Source organism: Columba livia, chromosome 12, assembly GCF_036013475.1.
Source record: "Columba livia isolate bColLiv1 breed racing homer chromosome 12, bColLiv1.pat.W.v2, whole genome shotgun sequence".
Classification (NCBI taxonomy): domain Eukaryota; kingdom Metazoa; phylum Chordata; class Aves; order Columbiformes; family Columbidae; genus Columba; species Columba livia.
Genome location: NC_088613.1, coordinates 1,601,987 through 1,617,137, shown reverse-complemented (window position 1 = coordinate 1,617,137; position 15,151 = coordinate 1,601,987). Strand labels below are relative to the sequence as shown.

Genomic DNA, 15,151 nt, shown 5'->3' with positions numbered 1-15,151 from the left:
GACCTCCTCCTTTCTGAACTGCTGAAAGCTGGCAGGCATATATTGTAGTGCAGCTTATGATGAGCCATCTCATTTCCAGCTGAACAGTTTTACTTGACATATAGTGTCACATCTTACAGCCCGGGGCTTGCAAAGACAACATGGCTGTAGGTAATGTATAAATAGAACTATTTGTGCTCTATTAATCTATTTTCTGTAATGCTCCCTGCAAAATTAACAGGAACAGAACTGTGGAAGAGAAATGAAAGAAGGAAGCAATTATAGCTGTTAATTGTAGAATAAGTTGCCAGCTCGGGGTCTGGGATGGAGAGTCCATCTCCTCCCACCACGGTGGTGCCATTGCTGGGGTTTTGGGGTTACTCTGAGCTGGCAGCGATGCTGCCCATGGGGAAACAGAGTCACTCCTGTGTTGTGACATAGTGCTTCGTGACAGTAGCACAGGGAATGGAGAAGAGGATCCTTGACCTGGGGAGTCCTGCGGTGGGTGGAGATGCGGTTACTTGCGGCTGTTGGGTCAACATCCTCATGAGGGCAGAGGCAAGACCAGTGTATATACAGTTTATATACCAGCCTTTATTGACATATTTATGGGCTTCTTAATTACCGGTTGCTTATCCATTGTGTAAACGTAGCCTGCTAGCAAACAATGACCTGTGAACCCCCGTGCTTCTCATCTCAGCTGAGAGCAAAGGTGCAAGAGCTGCTTATGATTCCAGGTTTTCCTCTTGGGCATCTTTTTCAGCAGCTGATGCTCATGTGTTTGCAAAACCTCTGCAGAAGGGAGGCTGGCACTGTGCCCCTCCTCTCTGCAGGGGTTAGAGGTTTATCCCGAAGTGAAGTGGCTGTTTAGTCAGGATATCCTGCCTGGGACATCCTACGTCTGTGTCCAAGACACACATCCAGCACCATACCCAGCTGCCTCCCAGCCCTATTTTTAGGTGGGTGTTTACTGCGGGGCTGCTGGGGAAGGAGAGGCCAGGCTCCCACCTCAGGCTGCATAACCGCATTGAGCCCTTGTGCTTGTTGGTTTTTTGGAGTATTCTGCAGGAGATCTCAACCTTCCTGATGGATTGACAAGCCCCAAGACTTTTCCTTCAACATATGCTGATCAACCTCTCCATTTTTCTTTCAGCTCCATGCATATTTTTGTGCAGCATTTCTGCTCTTCTGGCTCATTACCGATACTAAACATGTGGTTTACACTATGCAATGGTATATTTTCCAAAGGCAGGCAGAAGACAGTATTTTTGAAATAACTGTGAGGTTTTATCGAAGGCCTCCAGATAAAGGCTGTCTTCACCTTTAGCCTGGCATCCTGTGGGCAGGCAGCCAAATGCATATGATCATTATCTCTTTAAGTGCTCAGCCTTCAGAAATATCTGACAGGATGCACCTGAAGGATGTTGGAAAAACAGGAGGATTGTTGAATGAGAAAGAGATGGTTTCTGCAGTCCTGCCTGAAAGTAACGGTGGTGGCAGTTGCTCCTCTTCCCCTGATCACGCACAGCTATTCCCACGGAGGACCTTTCTCTCCCCCAAATACCTCTAAATTCAATGTAAGTGTTGTAGATGAACAACAAACTGCCCCACGCCAGTCTTATTAGAGTGGGGTGAAACCCTTTCTGCAGACAAGCATGCAGTCTAAGATTAATAACAATTGATGCACTCGATTGCTTGAACTCTCTGATTCAGGGAGGAGCTGATCCCATTCAGTTTAATGGGTATAAGTGACAACTAGGAAACTCAGTTTGTTTGTAAAAATGCATTTATTTTTTAAGCATCAGTTTTTTTGGAAAGAAGGATGTAGGACAAGCTCCATGGTTGCTATAATGGTGCCTGCAGCTTGTTGTCACCTGCTAAATGGAGAATTGCATGAGGAAGAAAAACATCACAGCAAACAGCTCCCAGTCATATGCCAGATGATCAAGGTCGCTAAGAATCCTCAAAACAACTACTGAAACTCAGTTCTCCTTCACTGACAATATTATACAGCATCTAGCTTATGAGAAAACTGCTAAATTGACCAAAAAAATCATTGTATCTGCTTAATGGTGTACCTGAGCATCAACCTCTGCTCACATTTTTAACGGACCACTTGCAGTGTAGAAACATTTATGTGTGTCATTGGCATAATGAACCACCAGTTCAATTGGATAAAATATTTCTGTTGACTTCAGAAGGTGATGGACTTTGCCTGTTCTGCAGCTTTCTCACCAAAATCCTGCAATCATACCCTTGCTGTGAAAGTTACTTCCTTCAGATAGGCATATTTTGGTATTTTTGCTTATCTGCCCATAAGATTAAGTTCATCATTATGTAGCCCATAATCATCTTCTCAGAAATGGGAGGAGCACTATGAGAGATCATTGTATTTAATCGGGATGTCTTTGCTGCCTTTTAGAGCGACTCCAGTGTTATGATTATTTAAACCTGGCTATTGTTTGCTTTTCCCCACTTTATTGTAGAACACTCAAGTGGGAAAACATAATATGCAGAAAAATTTTGGCTGAGTTAAAATGTAATTAAGTGGCGTTGTGTAGTTAAATTTAAAATATAGTTAGCAAGTGTTTCTGGTATTTCTTCAGTTTTTGTAGCAGCATATAAGATGCTGGCACTGGTGCTTACTGAGAATTGCACACATTCCTTTTGAAAAGAGCACAGGTTTTGAAAGGCAATAAATCAGTGCCTGTGTACAGCCAAAACAATTGCCAGGTAGCACGAGGATACCCTTGAAGTTACAGAAAGGGGGTGATCTTGGCTGAAAAGCTGTTGCTAATTTAAAATAAGGGGTAAATGGCATCCTTTCTTGTCACCGCTTTCCATATTGTTACAGTGGATGAAGTTCTAAAAATGTAAACATTAAGATCACGAGAGGAGCTTGTGGAAAAAATCACAATGAATGATTTACTTGAGAAACCAGCCTTTGCTCTGTTAGTGAAACCACCTGAAAGGACGCCTTTCTTTTTTAAAAGCTGTGTCGACTGAACCCCTCGAACAGAGATTTCACAGGGCGGGTCCATCGCAGGTACCTCTGGACTGAAGAACATCAAAACTGCCATTTGTTGTTTCTGTCCGCTTCCAGGTTCTCAGCTGTGTTTTCAGCAGAGGTGATATCAGTGTGTGCATGTGGGATTGTCTTTGGCTTGACCACGGAGCCATGGAGATGGGAAAATAGAAGAGCTCCTGGGACATTTCCACCATTTCCTACGAAAAGCTTTGTTGCTCCCTTCTGTACAACAGTAGGTGTAGTCACCTCACTTGGGTTGCTCATCAGCTTCCAACGCGTCGATCTTAAACAGTTTTATCTTCTATTTATTGAAAGGTTTCCACTGCCACAAAACTCCCCTGAATAAACTTGCACGATCTTCTACAACAGAGTTGGTAATCGAGTGTCACAGAACAGTCCTGGATTTCATACAAAATATCTTACTTATTTCCAGCTGGCCTTCTTGTCATTCCTTAGTTGATGAGGCACTCTCTTTGCTCATCAGCCGACTCCTGATGACCATGCTGCTGTGCCTTGATATCTGGTCCTGAAATTCTGAAGTCATAAAGAAATACAGGATTGGATCCAAGCAGCAGTCCAGGCTCGCAAGGCTTAGGCAAAAGGGTTGTATGTAGAGTGTGATGGTGCTGAGGAAACAGTCTGTAATGACATTTTCTTTCACCAACATGTAGAAAAAGAAGTTGATGTGGTACGGCGCAAAACACACGCAGAACACGATGGCACACATGGAAACCATCCTTAAAGCTTTCCTCTTCTCACTGCTCTTTTGCAGTGATATCTGGAAGCCCTGGAGAGAGTCTTTTGTTTTCCAGGTGCAAAATAAAATAATGACGAGCGGGCCGATGAAGCCGAACAGCTCCGCCGCACCCATCATCAGCACGGTGGCCACCTTGCTGTTGATCTGCCGGACTTGAAGGTCCGCAAAGCAGGTGTTGGTGTTGTTGGCCAGGCCGTAGCTGCGCATGATGGGGAAGGGCAAGCACGCCACCCCAACGAAGAGCCACACCACGGTGCTGATGGCCACGTCGTACCGCCGCTTCCAGTCCTTGGCCTTGAATGGCTGGTAGAGGAAGAAATACCTCTGGATGCTGATGCAGGTGAGGAAACAAATGCTGGCGTACATGTTGAGGTACTTCAGGTAGAAGCACAATAAGCAAAGGAATCTCCCAAAAGGCCACGTGGAGTTAATATAATAATATATTCGCAGTGGCAGCGAGAGGACGTGAGCCAGGTCGGCCACGGCCAGGTTGATCATGAAGATGACGGCTTTGCTCTTCTTGCTGATGAAGCGGCACAAGACCCACAGGGCAGCGCTGTTGGCCAGGAGGCCGGGGATGAAGATGATGGTGTAGGTGGCTGCGTACAGGCTGTTTTTGAAGGTCAGGTGGTGACCGGAGCAGGAATGGTTGCTCTGCGTCATGGCTGGGCTGCTGGAAACATCTGCTGTGGTGTAGAGCGAGTGGGTCATTCCTGCAGAGAACAAAAACAGGGGCTGTAAAGGCAAAGGCACTGCAAGAGTTGCCAATATTCACATTTGCATTTTGTGATGGGCTTTTCAGTACAAAGTAGAGGTTTGGAAATGCCTTCTGTATAAAACATCCTGCTATTTTCTTCAAAGCTGTCCTTTCAGAGGTCTCCCACTATTCAAGCAGAGGGGGGGGACCGTTCTTCTTGTTTCAGTCCCCTTGCTGAGCTGTCCGAGTGCCACAAGCAGGGGTGAAGTTGTGCCATGCTGCCAACAGAGGAGCAGAAGAAGCTGCCTGTGCTCTTGGCAGCTCAAGGTCACCTGTGGTTTGGTCTCTGACTAGCAGGGGAGGAAAGGACAGAAGAATGACATACCACAGCCCAACTTCTGCATGTGAGCAACCACGTGGCTCAACGGTCAAATTGTGGGTGCCAGCCACTGGATCGCACCTGCCGTTAAGTTGTACATTGGGCATTGCACAAGTGACCCCATCTGTGGACCTCATGGACCCACCTTCTCCATCGTGATGGGGGACAGGCCATGGGGAGAAGGGTTTGAGACTTCTGACTGCTGCCGCATACTGCAGCTGATGTAACGAGCAGAGACCTAATCAGATCACCAACTCCCATTTCTCATCACCCCCACAGCCTCAGTCTAACACATTTTTTCCATCAGATAACTTGATTTTTAGATACTTCCAATTTCTGCCTCTCTTTTGATTCAGATGAGTAGGGATGACAAAATGTCGCGTGTTGAACCATTGAGCCATCTTTCTTTTGTCAGCTTTTGTAACTGGCACTTGTCTGCAGTAAAGCAATACATGCAGGAGGAGGTTGGCTGTATCAGGTATTTCCCCAGAGGGTTATAATTCTCATTACAGTGATTCCCTCCTGTGTCCGATATAATGGTTAAAAATGGAATATCAGCTCCCTGTTTCATGTGGCACTGCAGACACTGATTCACTCCTTCTGACTCATTTCCTGCACTGCTGGCAACAGGCATTTGCCAAAAAAAGTGTCTCTGTAGGTAGGTATTAGTAACTCTTACCCTGTTACTAATATTTTTTCCTTCACGTTACAAAAAAAAAAAAAAGTAGCATTTAGAGCTCTCAAGTGACAAAGAACACAAATAGCTGTATTTTTTAGCTTGTTAATTGTTGCATTACTTGGACTTGGCAGCTCGTCCAGCCCCTGTTCAAGGCTGCTGTGGAAGCCTTGTGTTATATGATAATTCAGGCCCCAGAAACGCCCAGACATGGTGGGACAGAGGCCACCCTGACATGGGTGCGGTGGCTGATGGCAACAGTGAGCGGGGCCGCCCACCCGCTCTCTCAGCAGATGTTCCTGCCAACTTTTTCGCTTTTCCTTTTAAACTGGTCTTTCGTTTTCTCACCATCTTCAAAAAACAAGGTCTGCGTGTTTATCTCCTGTTGCACCCTCGGCTTTAGCAACTGAGCTACATCCTTCAGCTGCACCCAATACCAAAGAAACGCTGCAGACCAGAAACCTCTGTCTGATCCCCTTCTGTCACCATGACAGTGTGGGGACGTGGGGGCCGGACCCCTCAGAGCTGGTTTTGTCCCTCCAGTCTGCAGTTTGCTCCCAGTGATCTGCCCCCCAAGGCAGCTCTGGGACGAGATGCTCTGCTCCGTGGTGGGGTGTCCCCAGCTGCCCCATCCCAGGACACCACAGCCTTGTCCCTATCACGAGGCCATAACATGCTTGTGAGGAGGGAAGACGGCTCAAAGGGCGCTGGAAATGAGGAGAAAAATGCATCTGGCCCATGGCCTGATCACCACCAGTCTGAGAAGCAATGTTGGAGGCATTGCATTGTCCTCGCATTGACGTGGACAGGGTATGGAGCAGAGCACTGGGCTGTTCACTCAGAATGTTGCTTCTCAGAGCGGTAAATTGGGGTTCCATCCTGTTTCTGGAGACCGCTGTGAATTTCTGGTGCTCTGGAGGTCTGTGGTCCCTTTTCCATCACTTGACATGCCAACTGCTGCCCTTATCTCACTACAACCAATTTCTGTCCCTTCAGGTGACCTCTCACTTTGCCAAGAAGCTATTAAAGAGCCACTTTCAAAGCAGGTAGCTGCCTGGGTTCCCTTGGATGTCAAGGTTAGGCTGACTGGCTGGTGCTTCTCCAAAGCACAAGGACCAGATGGCAACTGAAACCACAAAGAATTAGGTAGATTTGCAAAATATTCTATTTTAAGGGCACACTCATATTTAAATGCTGGCCGGTGGATGCGTGTTCTTCAGCTGAAATGAGTCATAACAGCCAGTTTGCTTATTGAGGTCCCTGGATACAGTTGGCCCTTACTTACATTTCATGTGACAGCGAAGGACCAGACTGCAACATCAGCGATCAGAATAATCAAGTTCAGTCTGCTGACTCAAACTGGCCTCTGAATTGAGCCATTTAGGGTAAACCGACATGTCTGCGATGTGTCTGTTGTACTGTGAGGGTGATGCTGAGTGCACACACTTGGTACCAGGATTCACTTTGCTTTTGGTCACAGCAAATAGTGCCCAGGAAGGGACACGAGCACTGGGCTGGGCTGCAGCGTGCCCAAGACCACGATGGAGAGGAGGTTCCACCTTGGCCTTCATCTTCATCTGCTAATTGTCCACAAGGTGTCAGAGTAAATCAAGCTTCCCTGTCCTTGCCCTCTTGAAGGCAGTTTCCTAACCCCAATGGCCCGGGCTGAGCGGTGGGAGGCAGAGGCGGTGGTGTGACTGTGCTCTCATGAGTCTGTGTTGCTGTCTTCTAGGGTGATCCCAGATTGGAAAAATCTTGTGTTGCTGAATAACGGATGTTGGGGAAGAAATGCTCCCAGAAGTCCTCGTATTGCTGATATTTACGTCCTGATGAGATTAGGGAGCCGCTTAGGAACTTGGAACCAAAAGGTAATAAAACCCAACCTGTGGAGATGCAGGTGATGTTCCATCCCCACCGCCCTGAGCACATCTGGTACCGTGAGTGATGAACAGGAGACGCGGGGCCCGTGGAGTCAGAAAAAGGCTGAACTCAGGGTCAGGCCGTTTGCAGGGATGTGGACAGAGCAGGATGAGCTGGCTGGCAGTGCAGAAGCATTAACGCAATTAGTATAATATGTACATGGGTGATGGCTGCTGGCTCATCAGAGCAGGGCACTTTCTGAGAATGAATGACTTCATTACAAAGTCATAAAAATATAATGAGATTAAACCATCTCTTTAGATAAACTGCACCCAGGCATCTGCACAGGGGACTATGAAACAATTGTATTTCTGCCCTTCCACCCACTTCTCTGCTTCAGACTGAAGCTTAATCCTCCCTGTCCTCTTGTCTTCCACCTGTGCACAAATGCAGACACACAGAGATCCCACAGAATGTCCGTCTGGAAATAGGAGTCCAGAGTGTAAAGAAAGAAAAGTCGTTTGCTGTGTGATGTGTGTCCAACAAAGGCTGAAAAGCTCCATCAGGTTTTATAGATGCTTATTTACACATTACAGAGAGACAGCTGCTACTGCAACAATATGAATTTTTTTTAAATGGTAATAAATACGAAGTTTTCTAATTACTGCTTTTTACATTTTAATTTGAGTCTGTATTTGTGAGGCTGTAGCATTAAGGACATAATTGTGCATGTTACTTGTGGCTAGAGGTTTGGAAACCAAACATTCATGTTAGGGATTGGAAGGGACCTCAAAAGATCATCTTGATGTTCATCTTGATAGCACTGAGAAGCACAGGAATGTTATTCCAGAGTCCTGGATCTTTCTGGCATGCCCATTAGCAGACAGGTTAATTGCTTTGATGAAGACACAAACGTCCCCACACTCTGCCCTCATTGCCCGGCTGTGAACGTCTCATGCCTTTGAACTTGCGCTTGGGTGTGAAACCTCCACAGTCAGAAGTGGAAAGTTCTGCAGTTAAGGGTACTTTTTTCTGGTTTTCTTCTTCCACAAAGCAAAACAAAAGCAAAAGGCAGATCTGGATCTGATCGTTTGTGATGAGATGTTTTCATTTTGCAACACGAGTCTAATTCTCACTTCTGCAGCTCGTGTGGCTGAAGAGGTTGGATATGAACATGAGGATGGACCGGATCAGGATCCAGGAGAGGATGGGCTTGCATCAGGGATGCGGTTCCCGTGGTTGGTGATGATTGCGTCAGTCCCAGCACTTTCACTTGGCGCCAGAAAACATGCCCTTGAGCAAAATCACCCTGTGACTCCCCACACCGTCCTGCTCCAGCCCGCTGCTGGAGTCCTCCCCTACCAAAATCCGCAGCGAGCCGGGTCTGACAAACTGACTCACCTTCGGTGCAATTCCCCTTTGATTTACTTTCAGAACTTTCAGATTCGGGGGCCGCCCGCTATGAATCCTGCCCGTCATTGCCAAACTGCACCGTGGTGTTTCGCTGCGCTCCCAGCAGGGCTGAGCTGCTGCTGCAAGTGGATGCAAGCCCGGCGCAAACTGCCTTGTACAAAGTGCGGTTTAAAAGCTTCAGCCCATGAAGTGAGTGAAGTTTTAATCCAGACCAGTGACTGCAGTCTGAATTATAAATTAAAACTGCATCATGATGCAAAACCAAGTCCAAGCAATCTTGCTATTTTTGTCATATTGTGTCCCCCTGACTAATATTAATTTCCTAATATTGTAACTGTGTCAAAGAGCATTGGATGGCACAAAGACAGGCAGCGTGTAGATTTTTTTTTATGGTAATATAAACCGCTGTTAGAAAAAAAAAAAAAAGATTTGCAAGTTTCCCTTCCCTGATTTTAAACTAAAATATATTCCCAGAGAAATCAGGCAAAAGAAGGAAATCGTGCCTGGTAACGACACTGGAGAGCAGTTGGAGAACTGCTAATTGCCCACGCTGTAGCATTTTGCTTTCTCTAGCAGCAGCAATTTAATGCAGCCGCTGTTTTGACCCCGCCGTGTGTTCAGATTAGAGCGCCAGGAGGGCTACTGGTTTTTTCAAGACTCAAAAGCGCCACAAATCTTACCTTGGCAAGAGCCAACCCCTGAGGAAAAAAGCCCAAGGAGAGCAGCGTTTTTGAAGGAAACGCTGGTTCGAGGTCACGAAGAGGGAGCAGAAAAGCAGCCTTACCTCTGCGGCAGCGCCCGCGCCGTGCAGCCCGGCGGCGGGAGGAAGTCAAGTGTCCCGGCTGCACCCACCGGCGTGTTTACATGTGCACAGGGACCCGCCTGACATCACGGGTGCCGCAAGGTGCTGCTTTGCCTGCGGCTCCGCCTCACAACCCCAACCTGCAGCAGTGGGACCCGTTCGCTTGGCTCCCGGCCATGCTGAGCTCAGTCCCAGCCACCCGTATGTGTAATTGTCCCCAAATCAGGGTCACGTTCCTTTGTCCTCGGTGTTTTCTCTGCTCAGCACCCCTTGGGTTGCTGCGGGAGAGGGTGCCAAGCGCCGCTGGGTGCTGAGCCCTTTCTCTGCTCCCACTCCTCCTCCTCTCCAAGCCCAGCTCTGACCTGACCATGGAAACGCTCCCGAGGTTCCTGTTCGCCCCGGGAAGTTCAGCTTTGCTGTCATCTCCCGGTCGCGGGGCTGCAGATGGTCATTGCTGTGTGTGAGTCCGGGCTGCTCGCTCTGCTTCACCTAAAGCCTCTCGCTGCTGAAGTCCAACTTCTCAATGGCTTTTTATAGCGCCTGTGTGGGCCTGGCTTCTGGCTTGACATTTCTCTCGAACTAAATAAGTAGTTTACACTTGCTGGAGTGTGCCACCAGCAATGTCAAGCAGTGGCTCTTCTTTGTTTCAAGCAATGGGGTGAAATTCAGCCTCACCTTTGTCCCGGGAGGTAAACACATTAGTGGGGTTAGGGCTTTACCCGCTCAGAGGATTGAATTGTTTGGGTTTTCAGAAAGGTGCTGGGAATCCAACCTGTTTGGCCGCTCCAGGATCAGCCTCTGGCTTGTGGCATGACTGTCCCTGCAGCTCAGCAGTTAAACTCGGCTCTGCTGTGGTTTAGGTGTGAAGCAGAACGTCACTACACCCACTGCCTGACTTGGGGACAATATAGATGTTGATGTCCTGCTGCTCGGCAACCCCAAACTAATGGTTCTGGTTCAAATAAGAACACTCCGCAATGAAGACCCTCTAAATTGCAGCACTGTGCTTTAACAGACTGCCTTGTTTCCATGCGTTGTCAAAGAGGTTGGTAGAAGTTGGGAGACTGTCAAATGTTTATTTCAAAATTATTTACATTGGCCTCATGAAAAGCAATAGTGAGCTTTTGGCCGATGTTGTGGTGTTTATCAGTACATCCTGTTTAGCTGATTTTTTTCAAGTTGTTCTTCAACAATGGGGACATATTCACTGCAATTTATCCAATCACAGAGTTGTCTCTAGCACTAAATCACTGCACAATACTCTTCAGCCCAGCAAGTTAAGCAGAGGGACCAGCGATTCAGAAACTCTTCATTGATTGACCTGAGTGGCATGTGTGGAAAACAACCATTTCCTGTTCTCCTGCAGATGCTCTCCTGTCTGCATGAACTCCCATCCCTACCGCTTCCATCCCTCGCTCAGTTCTCCCTCATAAACCTGCCTGATTTGAGCAAAAGCCACAATCTTTGTAGAAAGGAGAGATGAAGTTAAGCGTAGCTGCACTTGTATGTGTTGGTATGTGAAATATTGCAGTCACAAAAGTAAATTATAACCATAAAATAGGTGCTCGTGTAAATACACCACATACTTAAGAACAGGTCTACTTACAGACGACCTGCAGCTACTCATGCACAGCAATTGTCCCGGCAGCCTGGTTTAGGGCAGATTGTTATACAAGAATTGTTGGACCAAGACAGAGATTTAGATGCACGAGTCATATAAAACCTTCAGAATAGTTCTGTTGAATTTCTTTGTGCTTAAATCTCTCTGGTTGTGAAGTGGGTAAAACATTTTCCTGTGTGTAACTGAAAGGCATTTGCTGTCTGGACTTTTGTAAAACTCAGCTAGATTATATACATTCAAAAAACTTGCAAGTGACCTGTCCAGTGCCATGCACACTTGGTACTGGAAGAGGACCATGGTCTGGCCAGCCCGGAGGATTGGAACCTTGATTATCAGTGTTGCTTATCAGTTATCCTACAGGCGGGGAGCGAGGAAGTGGCTTTTTCTGCTGGTAAAACTGAACTTTCTCTGGGGATTTTGCAGACAGTTGTACTGGTTACAGATGTGCTTTCCCTATAGATTTATTTGCATAAATTATGTAGGTAAAGCTTTGATTTGCGTAGCATGTCAAGGTATGTTCCTGCTCCTGGTTAGTGTTTACCATAATGAGCTTGCCAGAAATATTCGCTACCGTAATTACCTATGGTAGAGGAGACCTTGGCTCCTGCAAAACACCATGGGCAATATTTCCTGGAGTTCGGACAAGGGCCTTGACCTCTGCTGTATTTGTGTTGCGCAGGGTTGGTTGCTCATGGACCTTCCCTGGGCTGGTCTTCATGGAAAGGGCTGTTGGGCACTGGAACAGGCTGCCCAGGGCAGTGGTGGAGTCACCATCCATGGTGGGGTTGAACAGACCTGAGATGAGGTTCTTAGGGACATGGGGTAGAGGTGGACTTGGCAGTCTTGGGTTAATGGTTGGACTCAATGTTCTTAAAGGTCTTTTCCAACCAACATGGTTCTGTGATTCGATGATGTTGTGTCCTCTGCTTTAGAACGGAGAAGCCCGTGTGGATGCACCTCCCTGGGAAGGGGCTGCCCTGGGAGCTTGGGGGTCCAACCGCAGCAGGTGTTGGACCGTGTCGGCCCCACCGCTCTTAGTTCGTGAATAACTGAGCAATACACGCTCAGTTGGCTTAAATGCAAAAAAGTAGCCGCAAATTTGCCTGTTTGTCAGTTGGGGAGCTTGTTTGAGCGTGCAAGAATGACCACATGTAGAACCATGTTCCTGTGCCTTTTTCATGCTTCTGTTTCCTTTTGGAGCTCTTTTCCAAAATCCAAAACTAGATTTTTTGCTACATCTCTTCATCTCTTACCAGGCAATAACAGTATTCATGCATTTGAGTTCCTAGAGTGTTTGAAGCAGGTTGTTATAGATATGCATGTTTGCCACATGTACAAGGGAAGAAGTCCCGTGATCTCCAGCAAAACAAATTACAGCCCTTTAGTGGGAACCAGGGAAAAAAAACCCTGCATGTCTAAACTATTACTAGTATCACTAATATTATATAGTTATTAGCATTTGCCTGAAATAAAGATTTATGGTTACATTTCATGTTGTGGCACAGATAGCAAATTCATTTTGCTGTTAATTCAAGCCTTTGTAGTGAAGAAAAGCAGATATTCAGTGTAAGATACTGCCAAGAAGTGATCGTCAAAAGTTCTGCTATGAAAAACAGAAAGTCAGTATTTGTATCTTGATTATCTTTCTTCTTATGGAGGATTAGTTGGGTTTTTTTAAGGAGTACAATCACTGATAAGAGAAAGTGAAAAGCATATATGCAGACTAAAGTGCATCAATGTAACAATGTGGTGTTTATTCTGAAATACTCTTGCATGCCGTAAGTCAGATAACAAAAAGAGGAACACAGAATGGCAAACATTTCAAAATTCTGTGCTTTATCTAGGTGTTTTGGCCCCCAGATGGTAATCAGTTTTTCCTCTTTGGGAGGGGAAAAACAAAACCAAACCAAAACACATTGAAAAGGTAAAAGCTGTGTGTATGGTGAGAAATAATTTCTAATTACTTGCCTCTATTTCTGTGGCAACTGAAATATCATTGCTCATTAGTGACTCTTTTGCTGATACAGAGTTAAAATGACATAGCATCGTTAAACCATGTTGTTAATAATTTCCCCTGGTCCTAGCACAGACGCACATGTTACTTTTGTCCAAGAGAGAGGCGGATTCTGTTTGCAACAGATATGTTTTTAATTCAAAACAGGAGCATTTCCTAATAGAGAAGCCTGGTAGTTCTTAGTTCATCCCTGAAGACACTCGCTCCCTTCTGTGGGCTCTTGAAACCGTGAAAAGACAATGAACCAAGAAAGTTCGTATCCAAGTGTTTCAACAGTAACAGACACATTCCGACAGCAGAAAGAGGAAGGAAATCTTAGAATGGTTTGGAATCTGGAGTACCCAAAACCTTGGAAGCTCACCCCAGGTTTTATTCAGACCAGCTGAGCACCTTGAACCTCTGGAACTGGATGAAATCTGAGATTTTCTCACGGGAGATTCGGGACTTGCCAGTACCAGCCGCAAGGACTTACCCATCAGAACCGTTGCTCTTTTATTATTGTTATTTACTTCCAAAGTTCTGTTTTTCAGCAGAAACTAAAAAGGAGGAAATATGTCTTATACTCTAGCACACCAGAGCCTCTGAGAAGTATTTTCCATGCAACTGACACTAAAAATAGCTTCATCGGTTGTCTTTGCTAAAACGTCTTTGCCATCCTTTCCAGTTCAGAATCACAACACGCAGAATCCAGTAACCTGTGGCCTTTTGGAGGGGATAAAAGACAATTTGGTGGGAGAAGGAGCTGCGGGGAACGCGTGCTTATTTTTGTCAGTGGTGATTTTAATTTCTTTGCCCAGTTAGGCCAGAAGGCTTGTGAAGTTCTGTTTCCAAGGGAGTCTATACAGTGGTGAGTAACCCTGTAGCAGCTACTACAAGCCTGCACATGCAATTCCTTTTTCATACCCGTACAGCGTATTGAACGCACCCTTAGGAGCGTTATGCTGCCCTGGCACACTGCAGCGTTCCTGGAGGAGAAAGACTGGCACAACCTGCTGAGATCCAACTAAACGTAAAGGTCATACCATTAACAGGCTTTAGAGCTCTCTGCATAAGGATTTTCTAGTATGGTACTAGTATGGTATCGCCACATTAAGGGAACCAAAATCAGCTCGGAAGTTACCTGTTAAAGTTATGCCTGCTGGTGACTAACCCCACTTGGACTGGCAAGCTAATTATGAGTAGCGGTAATGAAAGTCTGCGATAGTGGTGTAAACTCGTACATCCGCAGGTTGCTGCCATTGGGAGCCTACCTGAAATATAACAGCTGGCTTTCAGGAAATGAGATTTTTCAACCCATTTTGGAACCGCTGGGACATCCCCGTGCCCGCAGCTCACCCTCTCACCTAAGCAGCTATGATAAGTAAAATGCGGCAGTGTCTGGGTCAGCGGGGAAAAGCTCGTGAAACTGGGGTGGGAAGATCCGTGGCTCGGAGTTCAGGTATTTGCATGTTTGTGGTGCCTCCTCGCAGCAGATCTAAGAACTTCCCATCCGTTACATGACATTGGTTACAAGCAGAGGAGCACACATCGTGATTTAACCTGTGTGGAGAGGCAGAGGAGCGGAGACCGGGAAGAATAGAAGGAAAATGAAGCTGCTTCAAAAGCCACGGCTGTGCCAGTGCCCCAGATAATGTCTGTGACATTGCAGGCTGCTGCAAAGTGAAGAACAAGCGTTTTCATGCAAATTGGAACACAAAAAGTAATGAACTATGCGGGGGATTCCCGAGACTGGAAAATACCCTCCTAACAAATATGAGCAACCTCCACTCATGTTCTTCATCACATTTGCTTCAAAAGGCTGTTGCTTCCCCTTTCACTTCATCTGGGTAGATAGCAGCAAAGGTTCCAGCAAACAGAGCTCTTAATTACATTTAAAAGCTAGGAACAGCTTGACGAGAATGAGGTCAGACTGCTAATGTACAGCA

At 46.3% G+C, this 15,151-nt stretch overlaps 2 protein-coding genes across 10 annotated transcripts in view; one reads left to right on the top strand and one right to left on the bottom strand.

The window, feature by feature from the left end:
* CYSLTR1 (cysteinyl leukotriene receptor 1) overlaps nt 1-15,151 on the top strand; it is a 133,880-nt gene that overhangs the window by 15,488 nt on the left and 103,241 nt on the right. For 5 of the 6 annotated variants that reach the window (XR_010475595.1, XR_010475594.1, XR_010475596.1 and 2 more), the window contains exon 1: nt 6,363-7,384. The gene's annotated coding sequence lies outside the window, so the exon portion shown is untranslated. Of the gene's footprint in view, nt 1-6,362; nt 7,385-15,151 lie in introns of those variants that run through there. The other variant, XR_010475598.1, reaches the window with a different exon arrangement.
* LOC102084386 (putative P2Y purinoceptor 10) lies at nt 1,748-10,370 on the bottom strand. 4 transcript variants are annotated; one of them, XM_065077376.1, is made up of 2 exons: nt 9,954-10,370; nt 1,748-4,477 (listed from the first exon to the last, which is right to left on the bottom strand). In XM_065077376.1, the coding sequence occupies exons 1-2, from the start codon at nt 10,012-10,014 to the stop codon at nt 3,453-3,455; spliced, it is 1,086 nt and encodes a 361-aa protein (XP_064933448.1). In that variant the 5' UTR covers nt 10,015-10,370; the 3' UTR covers nt 1,748-3,452. The 4 variants fall into 4 exon arrangements, with proteins under 4 accessions (XP_064933448.1, XP_064933451.1, XP_064933450.1 ...); XM_065077379.1 differs by having other exon boundaries at nt 9,470-10,364; XM_065077378.1 differs by having other exon boundaries at nt 9,574-10,360.

Coding starts and splice junctions, on each gene's coding strand:
- LOC102084386 (XM_065077376.1), bottom strand. CDS start 10,014: ATGACAGCAAAGCTGAACTTCCCGGGGCGAACAGGAACCTCGGGAGCG. Junction 4,478..9,953: donor GGGAGCGTTTCCATGGTCAG/GTCAGAGCTGGG, acceptor TGTTCTCTGCAG/GAATGACCCACTCGCTCTAC.